This window comes from Fusarium redolens (assembly GCF_020744475.1).
Source record: "Fusarium redolens strain MPI-CAGE-AT-0023 chromosome Unknown BKA55scaffold_17, whole genome shotgun sequence".
Classification (NCBI taxonomy): Eukaryota; Fungi; Ascomycota; class Sordariomycetes; order Hypocreales; family Nectriaceae; genus Fusarium; species Fusarium redolens.
Genome location: NW_025763680.1, coordinates 905,073 through 916,776, shown reverse-complemented (window position 1 = coordinate 916,776; position 11,704 = coordinate 905,073). Strand labels below are relative to the sequence as shown.

Below are 11,704 nucleotides of genomic sequence, written 5' to 3'. Positions count from 1 at the left end.
TATGCCAAAACGAAGACACTCGCAGGAGCTCAGAAGCGTACATCCTCGACAAGGAGGTTACATATCCCAAACATATACCTAAAGAATGAGTAAACAGGAAGAGAGTTTTTAGCTCAAGCCACTTCCTGAATGCGAGCACTGAATCAACTCAGTCCGAGCTTCAAGCCAACCACGAGCTTGAAAAACATAAGCCAGTCCCTATCGTGCCTTAAGATGTTACAGCATTGTGATGCATCTGACTCAGCTTACGCCCCTCTTTCGCGGGTAGAAATGTGCCGAGAAATAAAGCAGGGAATGATTTGCAGGCTTCTTGGACTAACTTAGTGTGTTTTAAAAGGCCTGTGACGCTGTTAGGCTGATCCTACGAGAAATCCTACGAGAAGACTTGCTACGCGTATGCCACGAAGGAAGTGGGGTTGATACAGCTTTCTGTATTGCCGCAATGAATACTTCATGCCCAATCAGTTGCCTTTTGTGGTTTCTACAGCAAGCTGTACCTTTGCCAATAACACTAGCAAGTTGGAATGGTGGTTTCTGATGTAATATTTAGGGTCGAGTTCGGCCGAGGCTGGAACATGTCACCCATTATCTCAAATCAGTGAAACTTCACCTGACAAGAGTATAGAGCCGATATATCACATCGAGGGAGCTCCCAGCAACTATAAGTACGCCTGTTCTCGACGGTAGAGCACAATTTTTTACTGAACATACTTCAAGCAAAACCATGCGGGATCTCAAAGCGCCTTGCGAAGTCCCTCATGCTTTACTACCCATCCGTCGTTCTTTGGAAACCCAGGCGTATCAGCTTTCGATCCATCCCATCCTTTAGCCATATAGGCAACTATCAGCAGCATTAGTGAGTGTCAAGTTGTTCCTTGAGAATCGTGTAAGCTTACCGGCTAACAAGAACCCAGCATTACCAGGCATGAACGGAGGTGGCGTGTTTCCGTCACCACCACGAATGGCAAATCCTACCCGGATTATTCAGTATCACCCTGCCTATATCATACAGCGCACAACACTACTTACCTGCGTCATCAAACTTCCAATAATCATATGCTGTCAAGTGATATATCGCGCGCTCAGGATTCCCAATGCGAGCCGAGTTAATCGCCAGTACAGGCCGCCCCCATCCCCGGATGTTTTGGTCAGCCCAGACTTCCCAGACCTTATCCGCTGTTCGTAGCGCTACCTCCTTGTCCACTGCAGGTGTGTCGGGTAAAATGCCCTGTAGCATGATCAAACTTCTCGGGTCACGGTTGAGTGCCGGATCATCCCACCAGGTAGAGTTGAGGCCGTCGTAAACTGTGTAGAGTCCGCCGATTTGAGGAGGCTTAGCCAGGTTCTTTGCAACAGTCGTCCAGTGCTTGGGTATAGGTAAGCCGAGTTTCTTCTTCCATTCGCAGGCAACGTCAAGGCCGTATCTCCAGTACGCGACTTCGTAAGCAAGATTGAGTGTTGTCTCCGGGGGCGTGTTTTCAGTAACACCGATCGCACTACGATTATGTCAGAACGAATTCATGCTTCTGGTTGAGCTGCTGCTTCACTTACGGGGGACCTAGATCATATCTGCCAGACGACTCGTTCAACCATGCATAAGATGCCATGTAATCCGCAGTCGCCTCCAAAATTGGATCCCAACGCTTCAGAGTCTTCTTTGTGGGCTTACTCTTGAAAGCGAGCATAGCCATGTACATGGGATGCGGTTGCTGCCACATCAGATATGCGTTGATTCCACCAGGTGAACTTCGTCCAGTGATCGTTTCGGTCATCTTCGGCCAACGCGCCCCCTCCCATCCCATCTTCTTCGCCCGGGCGAGTGATGTAGGCAGAAGCTTTTCATAAAGTGCGGGAAAGATATTGTGAAAATATCGATCTCGGCCCCATGAGATCCAGTGGGCGTTGTGCCATACGACCATCTCCATGTGAAACTTGCCTTTTGAGATCAGCAAAGTTCTATCGCCACTAGTCAAGGTTTACGTACCATACCAACCGTTGTTCATCAAGCCGCTCTCTTGCGGAGACTCACCATTGGCAGCACTATTGACTCTGACATGGTATTGGGAGGTCACGATTCGACGTTGTATCTCAGTAGCGTTGGGGTTCGTAGACTCGGTCAAATCCACAAAACCCCCTTCACTCCAGTAGTCTTGCCATCCAGCTCTGTTACGACTAGCAATAGTAGACGGCAGATCTGGTACTCTCTTATCTGGGGAGAAGTGAGCCACGAAAGAAATGGTCTTTCCATGCCTTGATGAAAGGATATATCGATGAGCCGTGAGCTTGGTAGAACCCTGCGGCTCAAGGCGCTTTAATGCCAGTGCATCTTTCACAGGCCAACGAAGGTTCACATAGTACTTGGTACCCAAGTCATGATAAATATGCGCTGAGTTCTGTTTCGGGCTTGTTGAAAGCTTTGTTGTATGATTCATAGGGAAATCGTAGACGCCAACAAAGACCTCGTTCTTGTACTTTGTTGTATGGATCGGAGGGTATGGAAAGTCCAGTTCGACGTTGAGCTTTCTTGACTCGATCAACTCTGAGTCAATTGTGAAAATGACTGCGTCTGACTCGAAGTCACCTTGGGTAACAACTTTAACCTTTGCACCATCAACACTGAAGGTTGATGTGATAACTCCTTGCCAGAGGTCTAGTTCTTGGTGGGTGTTGGATATGCTGCTTGATTCCAGCGTATCGCCGTTATATCGGAGTCCGATGCGTCCAAGATTGACACGATTGGGATTCCCTATGAGCCACTGAGAAACATCGGGAAGATCTCGGTCGGGGAGATCATAAGATACATTTCTACCATGTGTTTCTTTAGGTACACCAGTGTATGTATCGATGGGCCTACTAGCGGTCAGCCTCCGAACAGTCACCCACGGCGAGTTCAGCCTACTTTCCAGCTGGTTCAGTGTCATTATGCCAAGCCCAGCGGGACATTGTGTTGAAAGGGAGGTATGTTTGCATTCCAGTCGTATCAACACTGAATGCAAAGTTGCCGTTCCCAACTTGCAATGGGGTCGTTTCATTGGTGATCAGCTTTGTTCGGATGATGTTATTCTCTGTCACAATCCGTTTTCTTTGAACTTAGCGGGCTAGAAGCATTCCTCAGAGGTAGTCTTACCTCTCGATAGCCCCTAACGCTAGGGTCGGCAGTAGAAGCAAACATAAGAATTTTGAGGTCGGCATGGTGACGGTCCAGTCTTAATGAATTTGATTACGACGTGCAGTATCTCTGTAATTGCGTCTCTTTAATATAGGTTCGTTCATCATGCGCAGCGGGAAACTCTGGTATATAGACCCCCAAAGTCCGGGGTAAGCGGGCCCGATCATCAATAGTCAGCTCCTCGTCGGGCTTCATTACCCCGAGCATCCCCAGCGTTCTTGGTGAGTGACACTGAGAACTTCCCAATTGAGAAACACCAAAAGACCTCAAGTTTGCCTAAAGATGCTGCTATTGCGGGGTGTTAAGTTTCCACCAATTCGCTTCATGCCTTGCCAAAACAATTACGATACAGGCATTCACTTTAGCCGGCAATAGCAGAGAGTGATGTTTTTGCCAACCAGGGCTTGCGATGGGCCTTGGATAGATCATGATATGGAGTCGATCACATTTCTCTAAGTCTGCAAGGACCTGACGGTTGTCAAAGCACTACTCTTTCGATGACTTCAGTCTTCTTCAATCATAGATGTCTGTAAAGTCTACTAATTGCAACCTAGTCTAAACCTTCCCAGCAATGATAGCTGCCGCTTGCTCTGAAAGCGCATAAAGAGGAGCTTGAACATGTGCACTCAACGGCACAGGGATGACTGATGCATCAACGACCCGGAGCCCTTGAACACCTTTAACGCGAAACTCTGTGTCAACCACTTTACCCATAGAGCAAGTACCTGAAGGATGCCACGACGTGCCGCCAGTCATAGCTATTCTCTGATCCAACTTTTCATCACTATCATCCAGTGCAAGAGCTTCCACGGGAAGCCCTTCGGGAATAGATTCTCCGATAATCTGTTCACCAAATTTGGACCCCAGCATGAATCTTGTCAACTGGCGCAAAGCTTCACGAAAGACGTACTTGTCTACCTCGGTGGAGAGATAATTGAGATTGACTGCTTACAGTCAGTGATATGAACATCGAATATCTTACTGGATCGAGACAAATACTTACCCTTTGGGTGGTCGTCAGGCTTCCCAGACCCCAATGACACAGAGCCGGTCGAGGTAGGCAAAAAGCTCACCAACGCGCTAGTGATATGCTCTGCATCCATGGGGACACCGGGAAATGGAAGCTTCGCAAACATGACGATGTTTTCAATAAATGTACGTTCTTTCGCGAGAAGAACATGATTGGACTCATTCGGCTTTACCCCTTCATCTTTCTCAATAGCTTTAACAAGTCCCTCTTTGGGGACATTGGTGTTGACGATCCAGTCAAAAGGTACACCTTGCGAGTATTGGGGTTGTTGAAAAAGAGGATTGGCGGACCCAATAGTATATCCAGCAGAAGGATCACGTAGCCGCCAATGCTGGAAGAAAATCATATGATCGGATAAGTTCTTGCCTACTTCTGGAAGGTCGACAAGTGGCTCAATGCCAAACTCTTGAAGATGGCTACTTGAGCCAATGCCAGAGAGCTGAAGGATCTGAGGAGAGCGGAATGCACCAGCGGAGACTATGATGTTCTGGCCTTTGACAACGTTACAGTCAGCCAGCTCAACACCAGTGACTTTGAGATTCCCATCAATCTTCTGAACGATGACTCGGTTCACGAAGGTCTCGAGACGAACTTCAACTCCATCCAGTGAGTATTGATTGGCAGACCACTCGCGTTTGCCCTCAGATCTTGCTTCGCATATGTAAGCACGCCCAAGGTTGTTTCCGGTATTCTGGTCACCGTCTGGTAGGGTTGAAACACCAAGCTCTTCCCATCCAGCAGCGGCTTGCCCAGCAAGCGGGAACACGCGATTGGATGCCTTGGCGCAAGTGACACGGATTGGTCCATCTTGCCCATGCTGTTCTGGGTTCTTGTCATCGAACCAGAGCTCTGATTTCTTGAACCATGGTAGTTGGCCCTTGTAGCTGTAGCGCTCGTCTCCAACCAGAGATGCCCACTCGTCATAGTCTGCCGCAGCACCACGAGTCCAGCCACCTACACAGTAAAACCGTTACTCAACGAACTCATTTGCTATTTGAGGCTCATTCACTCACCCGAGTTGATAGCTGAACTGCCGCCCAAGCCCCTTCCGGCGTTGAGAGTGATTCGTCGACCCATAAGTGCTTCAACGGGTTCTGACTGATACTGCCAGTCCAATTCACTGCCCAAATTCAATACTTGCATGTTATGTACATCCGGACGCCCCCGGGTTTCTTTTCCAGCTTCAATGAGGAGTATCTTGGCGGCATCGTCGTATTGTCGAATGCGGCTGGAGAGGACGCAGCCTGCAAGGCCACCTCCAACAACTATGTAGTCATAAGTTGGTGAAGTCATTGTGAGTTTCGACGTCTTTGGAAGGGTCGATTGTGTGCTAAGGAAAGTTGATGAGGGGAAATAAACAGCTTAAAAATGGTACGCAATGAAATAAAAACTATTCGCGCAAGTGGCGGAGCAGGAACAGCTGACGTGAGATTGAGGTGTATCGAATTAGTATGCTATGAAGCTATGAACCGCATCTAGCTACGCTATCTGATAATTGACCAATGTAAGATCGGGATGTGTTACTGGTTCCACAAGGGACATGGTAATATCCATATAGCTTCTTCCAAGGATAAAACGCAAAAAGTGCGGTTTGCGCTTTCAACAAGAGCCTCAAACGTCCAGGTGAAATTGCGGGCAATGTGTATAGATCTGACCGGTCTGCTTTCGCTTTTGGCTTTATAGATATTTCTGCCGTAGTGTGAACTTCAGAGTTATGAGATTCGTTTCATTGGAAGTACGGGTATGGACTGACTTGCATTAGCTATAGTCGCCATTTGAATGATCTTATAGCCACAGTAGTGGGTGGCTATGCATGTGAGATTGCCTTTTGATGGACACGCCTATCTCTTCAACGTGATATCTATATGTTTTAAGATCACAATAGTGTGTGTTGCGTTCTTCTCTTCTACTTTCTTAGTAAAGCTCAGAGACTACGACAACATCGACTCTTCAAGGACATGTGCAGAATATCACGATATGGTTAGTATCTTCTACCAGAAAATTCGGTTGCTATAATAGTTGTTGCAGTCCTTGTTACAGTCGAGCTTCAGGTGTTCTAGGGTCGATTGATCTCGTGACGACGATATGATATTGAGAGGAAAATCCTATCATTAATCATCTGGGCTGTAGTCACAACCTAAACAGGCACGGCTACGTCAGAGATAATAACGATACCTCTTCTCTCATGTGAAGTCGGTATTCGATTGGCGCGAAAATAGACTCAGGCTCCCGAGCTGTCGAATCCTTGCGTAAACAACACAAGATATGCATAGTCGGACAACAGGAGAGCTTTTTGGTCGCGCATGATGTGATAAAATCATCGAACTCGGACTTCTTTCAGTCCTCGGTCTTTGGAAAAGGCCGTGATATCGCGAGGTCAAATATGATAAGGGCGGTGCGGCACTCGGCCGGCAATCTTCCCTGGATTTATGAATCATTTTTCGGAAGTCGCTGTTTATAATGCCACGCGATACGGTCTGCTTGACTCGAGGGTTGCTGGCAAAGTGGAGTCATCCTTAACCGTATCTGCATAACACTGTCGATCATTACATAACTGCCTAGAGGTTCGCACTTCAAAGTTCCGAATATTCATGGCAAACAATTTCGCTGTGGCTGACATTTGGAGTACAACAGGATTGTCTTGTACTTTGCCTAGCCCCTGACGATCCAGTGTGTAGGACAGCATGATGTAGGAAACCAGTGACCTTGGCTGGCCCGTTGTTGGTCGTGTAACGGAACACAAACGACTGAGTTTCGCGTATCTTCTCTTTCTACTAGGCTTTGATGAAGATCTTAACAAGGAAACAAATCCTCCGCTGACACATTCGGATCGGACATTTTGGAATTGCCGTAGAAGCGTCTCGCATGAATGTCTCAAGTGATCAACCAATGCCGGTTTCAAGTTGGAACCCACTTAACACCACCTCGTATGCATAGCGACGGCCCGGAGCGACGAGCCAAGCGACCGACAACCGAAAACCCCCTTGTATGTGTCTGTGACATCAGGAAATAGGCGACCTGCCAGTTCAACATACTATAAGTACTTCGTTGATCGTTCCATAGACTCAGTTTGATTCTTTCGCTCAAGTTCTCATATTGTTATATCAGCATCAAATACTTCTTGTCTCCTAAGCCTTCAGCTCCTCGACTTTAATTTTGCACTTTACCTATTCCCCGAGCAACACCATTCAAGATGGCCAAAGGCGCAAACTCTCCTCAACGCCCTCGATACTGGCTTCTGACATCTCCTCGCACTGCCTCCAACCTATTGGTCAAGATGCTCAACCTCGGCGAGCAGAATGTACGTCCTGCCAACCACGGAGGATACTTCTTCCTTCCATCTTTGCCCAAGCACTTCTTGGTAGCTGAGAAGCCTATGGACACATGGACGGAGGAGGAGAGTGCGACAGTGAACAGGGTAATTCAGGAATGCTCTGAAAGATTCCAGGATTATATCGCCGCGGCCGAGAAGGAAGGTCAGATTATTTATGTGAAGGAACACTCTATCATGTTGAACCATCCTCGTTGCGAGGACAGTTACGTCAATGGCTCTAAGGGATCTCAGAAAGAGGCGGTACCACTTCCCATGATGGGCATCACTCAACCAACTCGGTCACCACTCAATCTCACACTGTTTCCGGATGAGTTTCTCAAGACATGGAACCCAACTTTTCTCATCCGCCACCCCGCTCTGATGATACCCTCCTTGTACCGCACATGTCTCGGCAAAATGGAATGGGAGGGTTTCAAGCGCCCAAGAAAGGAACCCATGGCAGCAGAAGTCACTATGAAGTGGCACAGAACATTGTACAACTTCTTCTCTGAGCACTTTGCGAACGACAGCATCTGGCCTATCGTCATTGACGCCGACGATGTCATGACATGTCCTCAACTGGTAGGCAAGTATGCACAGCTCACTGGTCTTGATGAAAGTAAAGTTCGCTACTCGTGGGACAAGGCGGGGGAGGAAGAGCTGAACAAGCTGAGCCATGTGGAGCAGAGAATGCTTAGCTCCATCAACACTAGCACGACTATTGACCGGAGTAAAGTCGCTGGGAAGATTGTTATTGATCAGGAGGTAGTCAAGTGGAAGGCTGAGTTTGGCGAAGAAGGGGCGCAAAAGCTTGAGCGATGGGTGAGAGACGCCATGCCAGACTATGAGTTTCTGCATTCCAGGAGACTCAGGTTAGAGCAAGAGTAGTAGGGCACATGAGTAATGATCCAAATATAGTGGAAGACATTTCATAGGGTTATCGAACTCAAACACTAGGTCTAGAGAGTCGTACAAGGTAGCCAGTTCAATAAGACGGTACTAAACCCAAGTTTACTGAACTTGCGATATTCCACTGCGCCACGTGTTGAGGAAGTGTCTATAAGTCTCCAAGGAATGGGACCAAAGTGTACTGAATGCAACAACTCTCCTCGAGAATCTCAACGCCTGCTCTCTTTCAGGGCATTGTCAAGTTAGGGTGCTGTTGAGACGTTCGGCCTGGGCATAAAATAACCAAGCTGTGGTCTATACGACACGGAACTCCATGTACACGAGAATCATGCGAACAAGGAATCTTAATCACGAAATGGTAATCACAGATCCCGCGGTCCCATCTTTTCCTCCGTGATTGCCATGATCAAACAGCAAACATTAATCTGATGCAGTAGACCGCATCACATTACAAAATTCACCATGCAAGCTACACAGCACATCTATTTTAAAGCTTGTTAAGTCGAGGAAGAAGACCAAGATCAAGTGAAGCAACCTACCCGAGACACTCCCGCATAGTATGGAAGTGGCAGGACACCTTGAAGAGGCGTCCTGTCAACTGTTGGCAGCGATAACTGCAAAGCTTGGGGATTGGGTGATAGCAGTTGCTTCTAACCCGTTTTCGGCACCAGCTCGCAAGAGCCCGAAGACGGAAAGGGAATTGAGGCGGGAATAGATTGAGTCTAGTCTGGCCTAGATGCTGTCGACATGTCTCGGCTATTCCATATTCCCGACTGGCCCAATCGGGCTGGGCCGACACTTGGACCTGGTGGGGGTTGTATCTGTGAGCATTTGGTCTCTTGCGGAGGAAGCCATCCAGAGCAAGCATCTGTAGTGGCGTGGGACGATGGGGGCACAAGATCTGCAAATGACATAAATGTGCCATCGACAAATACATCGGTGGCAAAGAATGAAGTCAATGAAGCTGAAATCCGGGAATTTCGGGAACTTGATGGAACATGATGTGATGTAGTTGAGTGTAATCCGCCATCCAACTAGGCAATACCAATAGAGATCTCCAATCCATCGTCGATGATTCTACTCAAAACCCAATCGAGATCCTGCTTGCCCCAGCTATGGAATGAGGGGTCCTGAGATCGAGGGTCCAGTATTTGAGAAACAGGTCCGGAAAGCGAAAGGGACTAAGTGAACTTGTCCCTGAAAAGGCACTAAGGAATTCCGCCCCGAGTTTAATTACGTTGATCGGTTATCGATTCAGGAACCATCAAAGTATATAGAGTGCTAATCACCCGAAACTCTAAATTTATGACATCTGGACCTTGCATATTCGTCGATAAGGTTCAGGGCCAGTGGCGGCGTGGCTGCAGACGGGAATGATAGCAAGCCACAGTGTGGTGCCTGAACGTGGAAAGATTGATGCTACGTCAAGTATCGTCAAGTCTGGACTCGAAGGCAAAGATTGATGGTCATGAATGTGAGGTATGAAGACGGCAGTATATAACTCCCCTTCAGTTCCGCTACAACACATCTCCCTCAGTCACTCACTCACACTCAAAAGCTCTTTGGCATTTATCTGGACCAACAATCTTTGTCTTCCAACCATTCCTTGAACAACTCAACTTATACACTTACAAAGTAAACAACACTTACTACAACATGAAGGTCACTCTTCAGCTCATCACCGCTGCCCTTGCAGTCTCTGTCGCAGCCCATCCTCAAAACGGACCCGGCGGTAGAAAGCCCAGCAGTACCACCACTGCTGCCGCTGCCTCTTCAACAACTGCTGCTCCCGGCCGAGGAGCCATGTCTTCTCTGCCCTTCCTACCAACCTGGTTCTTCAGAGACTCCAGCGCCAACAAGTGCATCAGCACTTACAACAACTGCTTGATCACCAACTCATCCAACCAATCATCCTGCGCTTCCAACTACGCAGCATGCATCAAGGGTGGATCTTCTACTACCGGTTCTGCCACATCAGCCCAGACAGCCACCTCAACTGTTTCAAGCGCCGGTGGTCCTCCTACTCACACCTTTTCTCGACCCTCTGTTTCTGGTATTGCTCAGTGGTGGAGAAACGAGCAGAGCATCCGAAGATGCAACTACGCCTACTACGTCTGCCGCAGAAAGTCTGGATCCACTCAGACATCTTGCGCTTCTGACCGAACTGCATGCTTGGCTTCCGCCAGGGCCACTGGAACCGCCACCGCTGTGCCTACCAGTATTCCTACCAGCATCCCGACCAGCGCAGCTACTACCACTGCTACTGGATCAGCAGCTACTTCTTCGGCCGTTTCCTCTTCGACTACTGCTGTCGCTGCGGGCACTGGCGCTGCTGATGCCGACGCTCCTCTCAACTCTGACGATCCCTCTTTTGATGACGAGAACTACGACGCTGATACTGCTTAAGCATGTCGAAAACCTATGGTCAAAGGAAAAATACAACACATCAAGCAAAATTTTCTTACTGTTAATTGGATTACGAATTATTGAGTCTATTGGGGAGGCCTCCCGTATTTCCATGAACTGGCATGGCACATTGGTGCTACAACCTTCCCTTAGTTAATATTGATGTCCTTTGATGCAAAGAGCTAGAGTACATCTTAGACAAAGAATCATAAAGTTGTTTGCCAGCACAACTCCGCCCGATGCGCTCTTGTTGTGACATGTCAATCCAGCTCTGCCTCGTGAGTTCGTAGGCGTCGACAGAAATGTCCGGTTCGAGTGATGCCAAAGCAGACTTCAGAGATAATCTGACGTCATTAAACACAGTTTAGATCCATTCAAAGCTTCGCGGCCTGAACTTTTGCGTGTTGGGTCATTCGACTTCACACCATCTCTCCATATCTCCACGCCAAACCGCGGACCTGGAACGCGAAATCACAGAAAGGCGAATGGTCAGCGATTGGCCTTGCCTTTGGGAAATTCACTGGTGGAGTCATGGCGCTTGCACCCTGGTTGCAAGTCACTCACTGCCTGGGCAGCCCAGAGACAGAGTTGCACAAACAGACCAGGGGTACAAGGCTGGGAACGCGAATAGACATTGTTAGTGCAGACGCGTCGAGCACGCGACACGCGGAGGGGCTTGAGCGCGTGCCCCCCTGCAAAGACAGGAATGTCGTACTGTGACTCTATGGCTCTCCGTACAACTCCTGAATCTGTTAGAGCGCCAGTGCACATGTGCTGGACTTGCACTTGGGAATTAGAGGGGCTGGTGTTTGTGCAAGCAATGCATGATTCAGCACAGCCTTATCTGGCACAATTCATTATGCGAGAACCCGCTTTT

General features: G+C 48.3%; 4 protein-coding genes across 4 annotated transcripts; 2 read left to right on the top strand and 2 right to left on the bottom strand.

Annotated features, from left to right (window-relative positions):
* Positions 1–734: 734 nt before the first annotated feature.
* Positions 735–3,192, bottom strand: BKA55DRAFT_597921 (Six-hairpin glycosidase-like protein; the record flags this gene model as incomplete). The annotated part of the gene is made up of 7 exons (XM_046196142.1): positions 735–841; positions 897–971; positions 1,030–1,496; positions 1,552–1,936; positions 1,985–2,850; positions 2,900–3,082; positions 3,128–3,192. 7 exons carry the CDS (start codon positions 3,190–3,192, stop codon positions 735–737), a joined length of 2,148 nt encoding a protein of 715 aa, XP_046044726.1.
* Positions 3,193–3,658: 466 nt separating this feature from the next.
* BKA55DRAFT_679696 (uncharacterized protein) lies at positions 3,659–5,611 on the bottom strand. Its single transcript, XM_046198182.1, has 3 exons — positions 5,213–5,611; positions 4,173–5,153; positions 3,659–4,113 (listed from the first exon to the last, which is right to left on the bottom strand). The coding sequence occupies exons 1-3, from the start codon at positions 5,490–5,492 to the stop codon at positions 3,725–3,727; spliced, it is 1,650 nt and encodes a 549-aa protein (XP_046044725.1). The 5' UTR covers positions 5,493–5,611; the 3' UTR covers positions 3,659–3,724.
* A 1,630-nt stretch (positions 5,612–7,241) lies between these two features.
* Positions 7,242–8,507, top strand: BKA55DRAFT_579715 (uncharacterized protein). Its single transcript, XM_046193899.1, has one exon. It carries the CDS (start codon positions 7,393–7,395, stop codon positions 8,398–8,400), a length of 1,008 nt encoding a protein of 335 aa, XP_046044724.1. The 5' UTR covers positions 7,242–7,392; the 3' UTR covers positions 8,401–8,507.
* A 1,405-nt stretch (positions 8,508–9,912) lies between these two features.
* On the top strand, positions 9,913–11,055 carry BKA55DRAFT_579714 (uncharacterized protein). The gene has a single exon (XM_046193898.1). It carries the CDS (start codon positions 10,078–10,080, stop codon positions 10,825–10,827), a length of 750 nt encoding a protein of 249 aa, XP_046044723.1. The 5' UTR covers positions 9,913–10,077; the 3' UTR covers positions 10,828–11,055.
* The last annotated feature ends 649 nt before the right edge of the window (positions 11,056–11,704 follow it).